This window comes from Stegastes partitus, unplaced genomic scaffold (assembly GCF_000690725.1).
Source record: "Stegastes partitus isolate 25-593 unplaced genomic scaffold, Stegastes_partitus-1.0.2 Scaffold403, whole genome shotgun sequence".
NCBI classification, from domain to species: domain Eukaryota; kingdom Metazoa; phylum Chordata; class Actinopteri; family Pomacentridae; genus Stegastes; species Stegastes partitus.
Window position 1 is genome coordinate 497,529 of NW_007578134.1, and position 18,694 is coordinate 516,222.

Here is an 18,694-nt window from a genome sequence, read left to right on the forward strand (position 1 = left end):
GCTCCGCGCTCGGCCTCCATTTGCCACTTCGCGTTTGTGCTCGAAGGGATCCTGCGAGGCCGCGTCCAGCCGCGACGAGCGACGCCGCGCAACAGTTTGCGGAGTTTCTGCGAAATATTCTCTTCTAGCGGAGGAAGCGCGTCCGTGTGCCGCCTCCGGAGCCACGAGGTTCCCCGAAGACCGAAAAGGTGAGGCTCGTTTGTGAAACCTGCAACTTTTCCAAGTTGGTCGAGGCGGCGGAGCGGAGCGGGGCGGCCTGGCTGCTGCTGCTGCTGCTGCTGCTGCTCTCCGCCGTGCGTGAAGGAAGAAAGAGCCGCCGTCTGGCAACTCAAACCCACCGCTTTGTTTTGGAGGGAAACGGGTCCGCGGATGGAATAAGTGGGGTTTCGGTGTAAACGCGCCGCTTTGGTTCGCTTTTATTCGCTCTTCGGGGCCGATTAACACCTTTGGGGCTGCAGCATCTTTGTGCTGGTGTGAGTGAGAGCAGCGGCGGGGGGCAGCACGACAACAACACCGGCTTCCTCTGGAGAGCTGCTCGCTCTCTGTCGTCTTTCATTCGAGCGTCCAGAAGCAGAAAGCTGCGGGTCGTTTTTTTTTTCTTTTTATTCCCGTTCGGTCAGATCGGGCCTGTTTGTGTCCCATCAGGCGGCCGCTTGGTCAGACACGGAGAAGTTGTCAGGAAGGCAAAGTCCACTTTTCTCAAACCGGCAGCAGAAATGATTAAGCTCAGCTCCAAAACGCTCAGACAGCAGCTCTTAGGTTCTGTTTTACACTCGTATGTGGTGTTTCTACATGTGGAGGAGTCTCTGCAGCATCACTAGAATCTGCAATATCAGTATTTTCAGTTTTAGTATTTTCTACTTATGCCAGGTTTGGGCAGCTTCAGTGTTTTTCCATCTATAGAATAATTCTGCAACATCTAGTTTTTCTATATTTAGAAGAATCTACACCATACGACCAATACTTTTTCTTTATTTTAATTTTATTTTACTGATATTTCCAACATTTTTGCACCTTTCCTGCCCCATTTCTCCACCGTGGGATTAATATAAGCTTGTTTTACGTGATATAAAGGTGTTTTTAAGGGGTGCCAGTCCAATTTTATCACGTGTTTTACAACAAATTGACCATTTAAATTCTAATTTATTTATATTTAATGTTACAACTGCCTTCATTATTCCATAACTGTTAAACAAGTCACCGGATATTTTGATAATTGAGTCATTTAAAAGAAAAAAACAGTCTAAATTCTCTGATTCCAGCTTCCTAAATGTGAATATTTTCTAATTTCTTAATATTTGGGTTCCAGACAAAACCAGACATTTGTCATCTTGATCTTTAGGAAACGCTGATCAACATTTTGAACCTTTTTCTGATGTTTCAGAGACCAACCAGCTCGTCAGCTGACCAAGAAAGTAAATGTCAGATTAATAACTTGCAGCCAGACTGGAGGAATGGGGACTAGTTGTTGTTGTTTTTGCGCTTTTTGAGTTGAAAAATTAATTGAAATATTACATCCAAGTGTTAAATGTGACTCATTGGAGCTGTTGAAGGACAAATGTGTCACAACAAACCATCATAAACGTGGCCTATAAATAATATCCTCCCTGCATAAGATACATACTTGTTTGGTAAAGACTGCAGCAAAAATAACCAGATTTTTATATTAGTTTAAATAGAAATGGAACAATTCCCACAAAAATTATGACTTATACCACAATAACTGTCAAAATAAGTAAATATTAACAAGATTTTACAAAGAAAATAATCACTTCCTGCCTTAAAATGCCTCAAATGTAACCTGCTTCATGTAGATCTTAAAAGTCTCTATTCATCCCTCCTCATTCGCTGCAGTTCAGCACACCAGCTCACCTCCAACTCTGCTCAAACCCTAACACTACTCCATGCAAAACAATACAAACTCATACGTTTATGTGTGTCATCATGTCTGACGTCTTTATTGAATTTACGTGTTGCGTGTTTTCCTCGTGTTGTAAACGAAGTCGGCGTCAGCTCACCAGAGGACCTCTCGTATCCCAGGGTCGTAAATAAATTATACTTTATCCATTAGCAGCTAATTTATTTTTCAGGAGGCCAAAGTTTCTCTGCAGCCGTCTGGTTATTCCTGGACACAAAGAGCTGATTCGGATTCTGTGAAGTTTGGTGTTCACGCAGCCGGCAAACCGGTCGGCGCTTTGTTTTGTCTGCGCTCACGTCTTCCTTTGATTTGGCAGAAATTGTGATTCTACCTTAGAAATTGTGTTATCAAGAGTGAAATACGACCTAAACGAAGCTGCAGCACATCGATTCCCAGGGTTCCCGGGTTTCAAACGTAACCAAGAACCATCCTGTCAGCTGTGCAGGACTTTCTGTATCATTGTTCTTCTCCATTTTCTGGTTCCAACATGTTTGGCTGAATTACAGCGTTGTAGGTGAGCTGGTGTGCTCGAGCTGCTTGTAGATCCACACATTCCAAAGACAGCAACAGTGTAGAGTTAGATTTTTAATGGAGAAAAAGTCTAAATGTGTAACTTTAATACACAGAGATGATGTTTTTAGACGTGTTCCAGATGTTTTCCTCACTCGTGTTTGTTAAACTTGTGGACAAAATAATGGAAACAACCAACTTTTAAACAAACATAAAGACGAATTATCAGCTTTTTTTTTTTAACAATGTCCACAAAACCTAGAGCTGTTGTTTATTAACATCTATTATGTCTTTTATAACGCCACAGATAATATTGATTATTTATATATTTGGATATTAAACTTTAAAAAAAGTGGACAAAACACCAGATTTACTGTGTCTGTGCTGGAGGTCAGACGCCTCACAGAAGACTTTGTCGTGGTGCCTCTTTATTAACTAAACCCCCACGATGCTTATTTATATAGCAGCAAGTTTCAAGATGCTACAGAAAGCATTTATTAAATTGTGCAAGTAGAAAAAAAAATGAAACAACAAAATCAAATGACCACAATGCAAAAGAAGAAAAAAGATATTTGACTGATTCGGTAGCATAAATGTAAATAAAACCCACAAGATTGAATACAAATGAGCCACGTTTTACGAGTTAAAAGAAGACGCAGGAGGTTTTATTTGTCACATGCTCATGCTGTGCAGTTAAATGCAACTGTTCCTCAAGGCTGTGCAATATAATAAGACACAAAAAGATCATTCTGTAATAACGGCAGACAACGAGAAAACAAAAAGAGTGTCATGAAAAGTAAAGGAGGTCGAGATTCTGATGCTAAAAGGAAGGAATTAGCTCGATGCTGCAACTAGCTGTGGGTTCATTCATTAGTCAGACAGTGGAGCTTCTGTAAAAAACCACAAACTGATCAAATGTGCATGAAAGCGTTCAGTATTTTTGCACCAGTTTCGGAGTGAAGCTACACATTCTTGGTGTGTTTACATTTCTCAGTGCGTCTTGTTTCCTCTCTGCCAGTGTTTGTTCCGCTCCGATGAGCTCTAATTGCTGCTTGTGTCCTGTTTTCTGTCTCATCTAATCCTGAATCTGTACGATGCATGTAGCTGCTCTAATCTTCAGTTGTTTCCTCGTCGTCAGGTGTCCGATGCCGACCGTCGCTGATGTCGGACTCTGAACTCGCCTCCATGGAGGTCAGCCGAGCGGCGGATCAGACGGGGAGTTTCCTCTCGGCTGCTTCGGTCCCGTCTCCGGATCCTCCTTTTCCGACCGCTTCTACGCCTACCTTCAGTGGCGATGCAGATGTTGAGAGTAAAGCCGTCTCCGTGGCGAGCAACGACTGCGGCCCGGCTCGGTCCTCCCCTGCTGAAGCCAGTCCGGCCAAACCCGCCGCCACCTCCACCTCCACCCTAGAAACCAGTCCAGCTACCTCACACATGGCCTCGGCGTCCGACTCGCTCACCTGCTCGGGGACGAGTCTCGCGTCCGAGTCGTGGGTTTCCTCGGTGCCGTCCACCACGTTCGGCACGGCGGACCTGGAGAACGACTTGCCCCCCGTGCTCACCTTCAAGGGCGTCAGCGTCACGTTGGAGAACAACAGCGTGTGGAAGCAGTTCTACGGCTGCGGAACCGAGATGATCCTCACCAAACCGGGCCGCCGCATGTTCCCCTACTGCCGCTACCGCCTGGCTGGGCTCGACCCGGACCAGCAGTACAGTCTGGTCCTGTCTATAGTCCCATCCGGTCAGTTCAGGTACCGTTGGAGCGCCACTAAATGGGAGGTCCACGGCCCGGCAGAACACCAGGGTCAGGGTCTGATCCGGGCGTTCCCCCACCACTACTCACCGTGCCGAGGTTCTGAGTGGATGAACGGTTTGGTGTCTTTCTACAAACTCAAACTGACCAACAACGCCCAGGACCAGGACGGTCACATCATCCTGCACTCCATGCACCGCTACATCCCCCGGCTGCACGTGATCCCGGTGCTGGACGGAGCCAAGCCCACGGCGGAGCAGCCGGTGGTGATGGGACCAGAGAGCATGACCTTCACGTTCCCGCAGACCGAGTTCATGGCGGTGACGACCTACCAGAACTTTCGCATCACGCAGCTGAAGATTAATCACAACCCGTTCGCGAAGGGCTTCAGGGAGGACGGACACAACCCTCGTCTGCAGCGGGTCAGCGCCGAGGCCCAACCGGCGGTGAAGACGGAACCTCAGGCGCCGGTTTTAAAACCTGCTGCCGAACCCAGCGAGGACAAACAGGACGCCGTGGATCTGAGGTACGATGGGTTCGATTTCACGTTTTTTCTTCTGGCCGATATTCGTCTTAAATATAAATAAATGTTTTGTGAGACGGTTTTTCTGATCGAGTTCTGTCCAGAGAAGATTGTCAGAACACAAGCAGCGCGTTGTTTTCATTTCATTTCAAAGTGTTCACCCAGAACGCCCTCATATCCGTCAGCACCGAACCAGACCTGCTTTATTGGATCCAAATCAGGCGCTGTAGCAGAAGACCAAACAGCAGCTTCACAAATCAGACATTTACACATATTATGGAGGAACATGTTTCCATTTTGCTTTAAATGTCAAGAAAAGCTGTGAAATGGCTTCAAATCTCAGAGTCTTTCACCTTCTCTGACAGGTTTCAGAATCTCCTTGATGCGGTGACATTACACAGAAGGCTTCAGTGCAAACTCAAAAACTATGTGGGACAGTTTGAAATATGTTTTCTCTTTCCTAATTATCAATTGAAAAATATGCTTATTAAGTGGGGCTGCAAGGTGGCGCAGTGGTTAGCACCGTTGCCTCGCAGCTAGAAAGTCGCCGTTGAGGACACCCTGTGTGGAGTCTCCATGTTCTCCCCGTGCAGCGTGGGTTCTCTCTGGGTTCTCCGGCTTCCTCCCACACAGTCCAGAAACATGTTGAGGTTAATTGATGATTCTAAATTGTCCGTAGGTGTGAATGTGAGTGTGCTTGGTTGTCTGTCTCTAAGTGTGGCCCTGTGATAGACTGGTGACCACAGTGAGGATGAAGCGGTGTGTATAGATGATGGATGGATGTTTATTATGTGTGTATATGTGTGTTGTGTTCTTGTATCGAACTGTTGATCTTAAAATCGTTGCCCGTCAGTTACTAAATGCACAGAAATGATGCATTTGTACATTTACGTTTCTGCTCAGTTGCTACTGCAGTGATGATAATATGATTAAACATTCCAGATAATCATTGAAGATGTAGCTATAGGTACAAATAATGGACTAAATAACAGGAACAGCTCACATATCAGACGTGATGCTGTTCAGTAGAGAGGCCCTTAATAGGAACAAAGAGTAAAACATTTGCAAAACTTCTGATTTATTTGAGCCTAAAACCTTTCAGTCGCCACTAAAACTAAGAATTATGTTAACTAGTAAGTAACCAAAGAAAAGTCTCCACATTCACACCCTGGAACTATGTGGGATAGTTTCACTTTTCACTGATGTTTTGTAATTAACAATTGAAAAAAAATATCTCCATTATGCAGGTATATTTGTTGTGTTTTTGTATTGTGGTCTGCAGTAATAACCAAACAAAAACATACTGGTACTAAGAGAAAAAAGAAGATTTTTGTGCAACCTTAATCTCCTAATCTAAGTTAACTGATCATAATAAAAGCTTCTGGGTGATTTAAGGCACATATATATATATATATAAATGATGGATAAAGAATCAGTAACAACTAACATATAATGCAGTCTGGTGACGTGACCCATGATAAGAACTGATCAGAATATTTGTTGAAGCTCCGCCCAGCCTCGGGGTACCTGAACGTGAAAGGCCATCCTTCAGCGGCCTCAAGCAGCCGCACAAAAGCGTTTTTTAACAGGGGAGTTAATTGTTTATTTACAGTAAATGTGCTGTAACAGAAGTTGTGGTGAACACAAACAAATCAAAGGTAGTATATGAATTAAATGAAGAGTGAGCTCTGCCAAAACATCAAACAAAACCACACTGTGCTGTGGGAGTCCTGACTTATCAACCAAAATAAAAGGAGCAAAATTAAATAAATACATAAAACGTCCTATTTGTTTAAGCGTAAACATTTCACAGTTAAAACTAAGGATTGTGTGAACTAGTGCTGAAGACAACCAGAGAAAAGAATCGGCTCTTTAACCAGCTGGGGGTTGAAATGGTGTCAGTCTTTGTCCATTTAGAAAAACATGTTGCTCCATCTTTTTCATATTTTGCTCAGAATTTACTGATTTTGTTATTTGGGATCCAAAACTCGAGTTCTGTAAAATATTTTTGGCTGAATTTCGAGGCTTTTACATGTTTTCAGACCTGTGAATTTCTCTATTTTCACCCTGGGAAGCCTGTTTTAAAGGTTCAATATCTGCAGAAATAAAACTCCCACAGCTGTGAGATTTGGTGAAGACGCAGATTGAATAGTTAACAGCTGATCTAAATGACTGAATGGCTCCAGCAGAAGCTAAATTTTCAATTATTGGCCCTTAGAAATGAGGGGAAAAGTGTAGAATCGTCAAACGAGTGTGGCATTGGCGACCCATAAAGTTTATATGTTGATGTTTTAGCTTCTTGCCTCTCTGGTCGACATTTAACCAACTTTTGACGCCTCCAACATCAGAAGAATCTAATGTGTGGCAGGACAAGTACATAGTGGTGACGTGGACTCATTCACAGGACACATAGTGGTCTGTAAATGTTGTTGATGCTGTTTTATTATTGTGTTCAGCCCCTGTTATTACATATATTGTTCAATGGTAAGTGCATCGATGTGGGAAATTGGTTGTATTTTGTGAATTAAGCTGCTGGAATTAGCTTCGTAGAGTCTCACTGCAACAAGCTGCACCATCGCAAATTAATGTGCTTTTTAATGAGCCCATCATTAAGTCATTTTATGTGTTTAGTCTCGATAAACAATATTGGTTTTTATGTTTCCAGCAGCACAAAGAGCCACAGCGTCCCTGCCTCGCCGTCGCCGGTGCCGGAGACCAGACTGGTGCTGAAGCCCATCATGTCCAACCCTGCTGGTCCAGACGACCTGTACGTCCCCTGCATACGAGGCCCGCACTCGCTCGGCGAGCTCGTCCTCGTCCAGAAGAGCGACGAGCCCAAAGAGGAGCCCGTCGCCGTCAGCGTGACCCCCGAGCAGCAGCCAGGCTCAAAAACATGGACGCTGCCCAAAGCGAGGCGCTTGACTCCGGCTTTCTCGACGTCCACCCCGAGTTCCACGCCCAGGTACCGCAAGAAGAGGAAGAGGATCAACAGACGCTGGGCGAACTCCCGGGGAAGAGATTGGAAGGCAGCGGCTGCCTCCCCCACAGTAGCCCACAGCCCGTCATCGACAGTCGCTATGCAACCGGAGCTGGATGATGTAGAAGGCCTGCTGTTTGTGTCGTTTACCTCCAAGGTAAGATGCAGCAAAGAATTCTCATTTTATCAGAAGTGTGGCGCCGCAGTCGTCACGTCCAGTCGACTATGAGCGCGTTAATTTTTCCGCTGAAGCTCCTCGCCGTCCTGTAAAGTGTTTAAATGTGTTTTTTCTGTAACAGGAAGCGCTTGAGGGTCACGTCAGGGACAAGTCGGCCTCATCGCCGGCATCTCCAGTTTCCTTAACAACGCCGCCGGAGACGAAGCGGACGAGTGAGAAACGTAAAGATCTATATTTATTTGAATCCTCTAAAGGTTATTTCATCTCACATGATCCTTCTGCTGCAATTTGCTTGAAGTTTTTCGATCCTAAACTATGGATTTTTAAAGTGGTTTGTGTTAAATTTTAGCCTCACGTATCAAATACTTTTTGAGGTAATTATTTATTTTTTTAAAGAAAAATTGCACGTCGACCCATTTTCAGCCCATTTTTTCCACACATTAAAATTTGAAGAACAATATCTCAGGAACTACTAAAGATAAAAGTCTGAAATTTTTGCTGTTAGTTCTCATAATGTCACTGATTCAAAATCTACAATACTGGACAAGTAGTTCAAACAGTCTGTGATAATGGGTGAGTTGAAATATGAAACTAAATTAAAGCCGTCATGAAAAGTCACATCTTTCATAAATGATTGAGCAGCTTTGACAAGTTGCACCACAAAAATAATAATATCAGTAATAAACGGTGGATACTGAAAATGGCATCTGGATATTAATGAAGATGTTTGTGAAATTTTAGATCGATGTGTCGGGTACTTCCTGAGATAAAATGTTTTTAAGAAATTGAATGTCGACTCATTTGAAGCAGCTTTTTTCACACGTTGAAATTTGAGTCTATGTTTGAACAATATCTCAAGAACTATTAAACATAAAAGCTGTTATTTCTCATCATGTCATTGACTGATTTGCTGATTCATGTTAAAGGTATTCTATATGTTTTGTATTGTTGTGACATGCAGCTACAGATGGTTTAGAAAATATCGCTAGCTGAATTCGGTATTATCAATTTGTTTGCGAATGTGAGTTCCTAGATAGATTGATTTTTTGTCCTATTTTAACTCGGCTATAATCAAACAATATTTGGTCAACTTGTCTGATATTGCAGATTCTTAATCAGTGACTTGATGAGAAACAACAGTGAAAATTTCAGACGTATATCTTTAATAGTTTCTGAGATATTGTCGTTCAAACAGCCTCAAATTTAAAGATGTAAAGAATGTGCTGAAGGTGGGTCGACGGGCAAATGTTAAAAAATTATTTCTGGAAGTATTTGATATATCAAGCTAAAATTTCACAGATATCTTTATACATATCCGTGCTTTATACTACAAAAAATTCAGACAAATCGGACACAGTTGAGCAAGAACTGGTCTAAAATTGTGATTCGTGATGGAATGAAAAATTTAAAAAACAAACAAATTTAAAATTTAAAAAACAAACAAAAAACCCAATACTTTTGCTCTTATTTAAGAGTTTAATTTCAGTTTAATTTTCTCAATAGCTCCATTTTATTTTGCATTAATTAAACGTCGTGTAAATTCCACTTCTGTGGTCTTTTAGTGGAGGTGACTCCAGAGACCGATCAGGAGAAAATCGCTCGACTCGAGGCCGTCCTGCTGAACGACCTCCGGGTTCTCAAACACCGGCAGGTCATCCATCCTGTGCTGCAGGAGGGTCAGTTCACACGTAAACGCCTCTGCATTTAACCAGGTTACACCCCATTAAAACAACGTGAATGCATCCTGTTTGACTCCTCCTCTTCCATTCCCCAGTTGGCCTCAAGTTGAGCTCCCTCGACCCCTCCAAGCCCATCGACCTGCAGTATCTGGGGGTCCGCCTGCCGCCGCCGCCGCCGCCGCCTCCAAATCCACCAGAACAAAACAGCGCAGCGGCTCCGTCTCCCGGCGGTGAGTCGAACCGATCTCTGGCGTTTTGTGCATGTTCGATTCTCAGGCCGCTTAACTGGGCTTTTGTGGACACGGAGATGTGTCATTTTCAGCTCAGCTCTGCGCAACATGCTGCCTGTTGTGGATAATTTGCTGCCGCAGCTTTGTTGTCATAGTAAGACAACAAACAGATGTAGAGATTAAGGGGAAGCACTTGTTATTTGAATTTTACTTGTTTCAAAGCAGCGGTAGGCACAAATATGGAACAAAAAGCAATAAATAAAAATGCCAGAATTTTAAAGTGCTGCTCTTTTTCCTGAAATCCTCCAAACAGACGAGCAGAACATATGCTTCAAAAAAAACAAGTCAGACCAGACGTGAACACTCACTTGTGGCTTCACATGAAATTTCTCTGTTTAAATCTTGTTCTGCTCCTACCTGAGACTTAGTCGCTTGTCATGCTGTCTTATGTGATCTGGGTGAAGGCCTAAGATTTGCCAAAGACTCCTATCATGAGTTATGTTCTCTAAAGCCTGAAGACGGAGCCAGGAGGAGGTGCAGAAGTCCAGTTCCCTCTCATACCACTTGTATTACACTACGCTGAAAGGCATCATGACTTGGAATAAAGTGAGGGAGAGTTGCGCAAATCGTCAGCCTCACTCTCTCGTCCCGACCCATCTGGATCCAGTGGCAAGATGTGGTCAAGACAACTAGAGATGGGTTAGGATGCAGTGGATGGCAAACAGTGTGTCACTGTGTCCTGGTCGTACTCCACGACGCTTGTTGGGTCCGGCTTCCTGCACGTTGAACCAGTCTGGTGGTTTCCTCCACGCAGGTCCAGTCTTCTCTTATTTGCTAGATGGCCGTCGTTGCCCCACCTGAGCCGACGCCCTTTAATCTTGTTTTTGTTTCCATCAGGGTGTCTAACCACCCACCTCACCAGCCCCAGAGGGGGACTGGTGCCAGTTTAGTCACCGGCGACTCGACCCTGAAGCAGGTAGTGCTGGATTACAGGTTACCAGTAGCGGATCTAACAACCTGACCTGACCACACTGTGCTAAAAGGCAGTTTAGTTCTTTAGAAAGAACAGCCCTGCTTGGTTCTTTCAATGAATTCTCCTTTATTTTGACAGTACTGCAAATGTTCCATCAAAACAATTCCCCGATCACGACAATCGCAGGGACACCACCGCTGCATCCCGGGCTTAACACCGGCCAACACGTTCGCGATTGGTTTAAAGCAAGGATGCAAACTTTAAATAAGTTCCTGTAGATGTTATAATAAGATGATCAACCATTAAACCACAATAATTTTGTCTTAGTGCACTGGAGCTCGTCAACAAAACAGGAGCTCTGAACGTTGGGCATTAAGCATCACAGACGACTTACTCATGGTGGTTCATTACTGGTTAAACTCCCACAATGCTCTCTGCTTGCTAACAAGGAACTGCCAGTGGCTTCTTGGGTCAGTACAGTGTTACACAGCACCTGGTGGTGCAGCCAGGTACTGCAGCTAACCGGTGACTCATCTTTCTGCCATATTGGTTCATGTATTTTCAAATAGTTAAATAACCAATAACTTCCTTAGCTTAAAGGAATACGAACAAACCGAATGATAATGAGGTGCAGTCAGACCTGCAGCCTCCAGTACTGACGACGCCATGGAGATAGATCTGGCCGTACGAGTAAATGTTCACAGAAACAAAATACATTAAACCTTCTGTGGGCTTCAACAGTCTCAACAGTTTTCACCTGATTGCAAATGAGGCATGAGGGTCGTTTTGTCCTGTAACTGTTCCTTGTGTTCAGAGACGGATGTTAAAAATCAGCTGTGATCAAAGCCAGAGCGACGGTGAATCTGTGTAATTGCACCACGCGTTTCCTTAATGACGGCTGCGGTGTTTTTTTTTTTCTCAGTGGAATTATCCCCCTCGCTCTAAATTTAGACGGCACATTTGCAGGTAGTCTCCTGTATTTGGTGCGATAAATTACCGACGGCAGCGTAATAATCGCCTGCTTCCTGGACGTCTCGTGTAGTTTGTCAGCCGTGTCACATTAAAGCCTCGCATGACGTTGAAATGGAAGAAACAAGCCCGAAAAGAGATGAGAATATGGTCTAGGAATAGCTCCAGAATGGTTTTCTCGCGTTTTATATTCATGTGTCAGGATGTCTGGCTGTGTTATGGTAGTTTATCACGTCCATCGATGGGAGTCCTCCTGATTCACAGTGTTTTCTTTGATCGCTGTGGAGTGCAAACGCTTGATCCACAGGTTTTATTACATGTTGGGCATCTGAAGTCTGTGTTAGCAGAGGCATGGCTTTTTGTCTTTTGCCTTTTTTTGTTTTGTTTGTATCCCAGCTGGGCCTCACCTGTGTGACAAAGAGGCCGCCAGGTGGAGAACAATTAACGGCAGCTTCTTCCAGTCGTGAGGCATCGATTTTACATTCCCTCAGTGACTTACTTCCTGCAGCCTAGATGAAGTTATTCACACAGCATTGAAATATGTCAGTTTGTCCTGCCTCGTTTGAAGACCATTCTTCCCTCCCGTTACTTATCTGCATCACCATGTAGTAACACATTTGCATAACGCCTGGCTAACGGCTAGTTTTGGTCCTCGAACAAAAGAACGAGCAGCTGCCTTATTTCCTCACTGGAGGTGCATCCCTAAGCTCTGGTCTGGGTTTACGAATCAACATGGCCTCGATTCTGGTGGCAGACTGGGTGTGTCAGGAGAGGAGTCTGAAAGAGAAAAGAGCCGGTGTTTCAGAGAGACAGGGTTAAAAGAGGTGCTGTATTAGGGAAATGGTGTTTTCGCACATTAAAAGATAAGAACGTTTTCTAGTCGACCTCAAAATACAATTAAAAACCGTGTAAATGTGCAGAATGCGTTCGCTCTAAATGAACGTAATTTTCTTTTCACCACAGAGAATGAAATGGAAATCAGATTCCGTCATTGTGGAGCCTCTTGAATGTTTTTGTGCCGCTCTGTTTTACCCAAGGCCTGACGCCGTGTGTTTCCTTCACAGATGAGGGATTAACCTTCATCTCCCGAACAGGAAAGACGAGCGACGTGACGAAAATAAAGGGATGGAAGAACAAGTTCACGAGAAGCAAAGAGACGTCTCCCCCTCACAGCGAAGGTGAGGTTTTCTGCTCGTCTGGTTGCAGCTGCAGCTTCCCCTTTTTATCGCGCAATGAGATTAGCAGAGTCGCTCTAATCACCAGAAGATTAACTGAACTGAAACCAGCTGAATGCACTCGCGCCTGATTCATTATTCTTCCTCGATAAATTAAAGTCTCTTTATTCTTTCGCTCCAACAGGATTACAAAAGAACCTGTCCGCCTTCTGCAGCAACATGTTGGACGAGTACTTGGAAAGCGAAGCTCAGCAGATCAGCGAGCGAGCCGCCGCCTTCTCCACCGACCCGGAGGGCTCGGTGGCCTATCAGCTGCCGGCGAAGAGCTCCAGCTACGTGAAGACCCTGGACAGCGTCCTCAAGCAGCGACACGCCGCCTCCAGACCCCCGGCGAAGGCCAATAGGCCTTGTCCTCTTTCCCACAAGCCCCTCCTGTACTCTGCGCTGACTTCGCCTCCTCCTCCGCTGGCGAGTCCTGAAAACCCCAAAGAAGCAGAACCTCAGTCCAAACCTCAAAGTCCTTCATCAAACACGCAACCAGCTGCTGCTTCTGGGTTCGTCTGCACTGCTGATGTCCCACAGAGGTACGGAGGCATTTGGCTTTTTGTCATCTTTGAAGATTCTCAACATTTAATCACATTTGTTTAAGGAGTTTTGGTGCAACTTTTGGCTATATAAGTAACTAATCAGTTAATTGTTTGGTGTACAGCGCCAGAAATTGTGACGTATCCTGTCAAATAAACATTCCAAGTTGTTCATGTACTACGTCGTTATAAACCTGCCATTGGTCGCTCCGGTCTGCTGGCTTCTCCTCTACTTCCACTATCTGCGTTCTTTCAAAATAAAATAAACAACAATCTCTGGGCAGCAACCGAACACTGAAAATCTCAAGTTTTGCATCATATTTGGATTGTGCAGTACACTAGCACGGCTACTTTTTTCGGAGGACTATCCATTTGAATGAAAGTTCTCGGCTCCCTGCATGCAAAACAATTCCCCCGTCGCTATTTTGAAGGAACAGCGAAGTCGCATCCTTTGCTTAGCTCCTCCTAAGGCGACTGATTGGTTTAAAGAAATGTATACATGCTGTAGCGTTTTTTTTTTTTTGTTTGTTTGTTTTTTCCTGTAACAGAATTTTACTGACGAGCAGCCACACCAATATATAAACCCGCCTGGCTAAGCAAGATTACACGTCTTTTATTTAAATGATTATTTTAGCGTAACTCCTGTTATTGTTTGAGATTTCCCCCTTTAAAAAAAAACGCCCCCAAATTTCACCCGCCTTAAGCAAAAAACAATCAACCTCAGGCTCCGTGGATAAAACAATTTAAAAATTGTGGCTCACACCTGATTACAGTGAGGAGGTCTGAGTACGTCAGTTCACACCTTCCATTCAGATGCATCTCCTCAGACGTCCTAAGTGACGACTTGTAAACACCCGCTATCTGTGATTGAGTTGGAGGTTGTGTTGAGCCATTTAACACAAAGAAAGCCCGGCTGTGCAGGACTTGCTGCCTCCAGTGTGAGTTCTCTCGTGTGATTTTTTTAATTCAATCATAGTTTTATAGTAACACAGCTGCCCCAAATGCAGCACCGGTGGAGCCGTTTGGACGTGGTTGATGCTTAAAATCCGCAACTACATAAATTAAATTGCACACCTTTAATCGTTTCTTCTTGCTCCTGCAGATCGCCCGTTCACCTCTCGAGTGCCTTTCAGAGACCGGCGTTGGGCTTCGGTCTGAGCCACGGTGTGAACCTCAAGGCTTCGGGCCTCACCAAGTTCCAGGTCAGGCTGCTGCAGATGGAGATGAGAGCGATGAGGGAGGGCGCGAGGCGAACCCAGCTGACTGCAGACAGGCTGTCCATGGCCCTGTCGGTAATACTGACCAAACAGGTATGCGGCGTGTCGTGCAGGTGAACTCCAGCGAGCAGGGCGGGGGTGCAGGAGTGTCCTTTAACGCTCATGTTCTGCTTTTTTTCATGCTTCAGTGCTGACTTGAACTGCGAAAACAACCTTTGTTTTTATAATATAATCCATAGAAGATACAGAAAACTAGGGGATGACCGATTCATGAGGCCCATTTGTAGCATTTTTAGATTATTGGTATCATTATTCTTATTGGCAGATTATTGCAAACGCACTACTTTGGCTTTGTGGTCTCAAGAAATGTCCCGCCCACAACTCTATCTGATTGGCTACATGTCACAAGTAACAGCCAATCACTGAAAGCTATTGTTTACACAGAGAGACAAAAAGGTGCATATGCGGATTTGAGAATTACCTACAAGTGATTAATTTATAGGTTATTTCAGCGGTGCAGCTGGAAGTTATTTGCCAAAGGTGCTATGCTACAGCTTTCGCTGAGAGGTTTGCTTTGCCTCTTAGCCTGCAGCGGCTAACGATCTGGAACACAGTAGCATCTTTCTAAAACCAGATTAACTTTGATAACGTGTTGTACCTGACAGACATGTCACTCTAGCAGAAACACAACCTGCAAGAACAGAACAAGAAGCCCAAATCGAATCAGAAGCTACTTGCACAGTGGCTACGCTAACGACTAGCAGCTAAGTTAGGAGGCTGCGACAGATTGGTCTGAAATTGTGATTGGAAAACAACAAGTAATAATACTTTAAATGATTTAAATGCTTTAAACATGATAGAACAGAGAAAGATGAACAAAACAGAGAAGAACAACTGATGTAAATGCAGGAAACAAGCTGTTATTGATCCCAATCAATCGATCAATCCGTAAACAGGAGAACATTGTAGCATCACGTGATGCTTAGCTGTCATCACTCCCATTTCTGTTGTACATTTCAGTTATGGTAATCATTATTAATAAAGTATTCTAGTTATGAATGACTGGTTCCCTGCTATCACACAGTTATTATACAATATTTAATGTATATATGTATTTTTCCGTAGCATTAATCTTTATTAATGCAGTAACCTCGGTAGGATGCTGTTGATAAATCAGTTAAAATCTATATCAGTTCCAGATATCAGTTATCGCCGTTGTTCCATTACCAATAATTGACGCCGGCCCTCACAAAACCACATTGATCGATCTCTACAGAGAACAATACTTGGCTGATAGACACACAAACTGTCATGTTACGTGTAGAACACACACATTTGTATTTCAAGTTGCTGATTCTCGTCATGTTCTTTCCTTTTTATCAGATGACGACCGGTCAGATCTCAAAAACCGTCCCTTTTCCAAAGACGAAACCTGCGGTGCCTGCGTGTGGTCGGGCGTTCTGCAGGCTGGGCTGCGTTTGTTCCAGTCTGCAGCATGCGAGCAGAGGCCCGCTGCACTGCAGACGGCCTGAATGCATGTTTGGCTGCGCCTGCTTCAAACGCAAGATCACCAAGCAGCAGACGGCGGCAGCAGATGAGAGCGAACCACAGACCAGCCCTGTTTACTGTAAGATCAAGGAGCATCAGTGTGACTGCTGTACCTCTGCACAGATGGTTTAATAACACAACATTCCCTCAATTGCAGCATGTTTTACCTGGATTGCGTAATCTAACGCTGCAGTCACACACATAAGAGATAGAAAACCCTTCCTTTTTTTTTTTTTAATTTCCTGTTTTGTTTTATGGCCTTTTCCTGCTCAGTTTGGTTTAAACTCTCAGCAAGTTCGAGGCGTTAACGAGACGCTTTCACTTCCTCCCCAGCTCTGACTAATATGGAACATGCGGTCCAGCCTCTCCCGGGTTCCCATGTCAATAAACTGTGGAACCGCAACGTTCACGACGAGGATCCGGAGCCGCTTTGCACTCCTAAAAGTTCTCCCGTCTGTGTGGTCCCACCGAAGGTCCCCAGACGCTGCATCCCACCTCGTCCAGTACTGCCGGTAAAATAAAACTCTCTAGTTGGGCTTAATTGGAAGTTTTTATAGATTGTAAAAGTGTTGGATTCAGGTTGAGTTTGCATTTAGAGGTGTACAGGTATTCATGTTAAAATAAAAAACTGATCTGATGGTAATAATAGACGTATATTAACATTATATATATACATATATATATTAATTTAAATTTATGCAATTCTTCAAAAATGAGACAAAACACACGATAAGCAACATTTAGGATGAATTTGACTCAAAGCATAATTTTTTTCCCCCCTTAAATTGAATTGAATTGAATTTTCCATTAATTGGCTGATCATTTATTGAACGTCAGAAAATATTAGTTTACCTTCAAATGTCTTGTTTTAGATTCAAACTGATCAACTTTATTGTCAGTGCAAATACCAAGACAGTAAAATGCAGTTTAGCCTCTAAGCAGAAGTTACGCTACAGTCCATGAACATACTGATATATGGACATATAGCAGCAGATACAGTATGAAAGAGGTCTAAGTGTACATGTAGAGATATATTTGTACAAGTTTTGTTCAATAGACCAAAAAAAGAGGCTTTATTCTAAGACAAAAAAAACCCAAAATGGTTCTAATTTTTAGTGTTTTACTCACTTTTTCTTTGACATTACTTAAATGAAAAAGCAATTTATTTATTAGTATTTGATAGTAAGTTAGAAAGCTTTCCTTTTTAATGAATATAATACCATTTGTCACTGTTTTTTAACCTCAAATCAAACAAATGTGATGGATGCAGATTCGCGAGGAGGACAAGGATCCGGTGTATAAATACCTGGAGAGCATGATGACGTGCGCACGTGTCCGAGCGTTCGACAGCAAACCTCCTCCTGAAGTCACCATGGAGCTGAAGATCCCTGATGAGGAGGCTGTTGGAGCCGAAGCTGCACCAGGCGCTGCAACCAAACCGCAGAATCACACCGACCACCTGCAGAACAGCGCCGTACCGACTGTTAGAAAAGCAGGTAAAAACATAAAAGTGATAAATATAACTGAGCTGTAGATGTTCCTGCTTGCACTTTCCTAAATGCTTTGGTTTTGTGTTAAATATACTTGTTTCTGTACAGCAGAAAAACCATCTCAGGAAACTACAGCCGGTGAATCTGAAGCCAAGAAGCAGATCCAGATCCAGTCGGCGTGTCAGTGGAAGAAGGACCGAACGATGGTGCTGGAGGCGCTGTGTGAACGCATGAATCAGAACCGGCTCTCTCAGCGGTTCTACGTGGGACCGTACTGCATCAGTCCAGTCACCAAGATCTTCATGAGGAAGCCCAGCGGCTCCCTCGTCACCTACAGGGTGGGTCTCACGGGTTCTGTGCTCCTGTCGCACCTTTTTCTCTCTCGGGCTCATTTTTCGCTGCGATATAAAGTTCTGCATCTCTGTGGAAGCAGAACAAACGTGGCTAGAAATAGAGAGAACTCAGCAAGACACAGTTAGGATGCCATAAATCAATTAAATTTAAAAAAAAAAAAAGGACAAAAGCTACATTTTATAGACTATTTATTTTGCAAAATTCAAAAAAACTGCGATCAACATGTGCAACACTTTACCAAGTTCCAAGGTGTCACCAAAAAATTAAACACTACTACGCTCTATATAAAGATGTGTCCCCCTGTTGAGTGTATCCTCCAACAACTTGCTTTTCTCCAAACTGCTTTTGATCCATCCTGCATTTATTTTATTGATCAACTATGTATTATTTTCATCCTTATCCTCGCTCCTCTCTGCTCTGGGTAAACACTGCCTGCAGTTCAGCTGAAAAGCTAGCTTGTTTTTTGCAGAATCTGGTGCAAACGTTTAATGTTTGCTCAGTTTTTAAATTAAAAAAAGGTAGAATGAAGTGATTTTGATGAAGTATTGCAATTTTAAGCTTGTTTTTGATTAGCTTTCCAGATGGTGCGTTCACAGACTGTCAGAAAGTTAAAAAT

General features: G+C 43.7%; 1 protein-coding gene across 1 annotated transcript; it reads left to right on the top strand.

The window, feature by feature from the left end:
- On the top strand, positions 1-18,062 carry mgab (MAX dimerization protein MGA b; the record flags this gene model as incomplete). The annotated part of the gene is made up of 13 exons (XM_008285481.1): positions 1-188; positions 3,567-4,707; positions 7,370-7,838; positions 7,981-8,080; positions 9,422-9,535; positions 9,634-9,768; positions 12,775-12,888; positions 13,070-13,469; positions 14,572-14,779; positions 16,070-16,313; positions 16,568-16,746; positions 17,505-17,730; positions 17,833-18,062. Coding segments are annotated over exons 2-13 (3,537 nt in total), but the record flags the coding sequence as incomplete, so codon positions are not given.
- Positions 18,063-18,694: the final 632 nt, after the last annotated feature.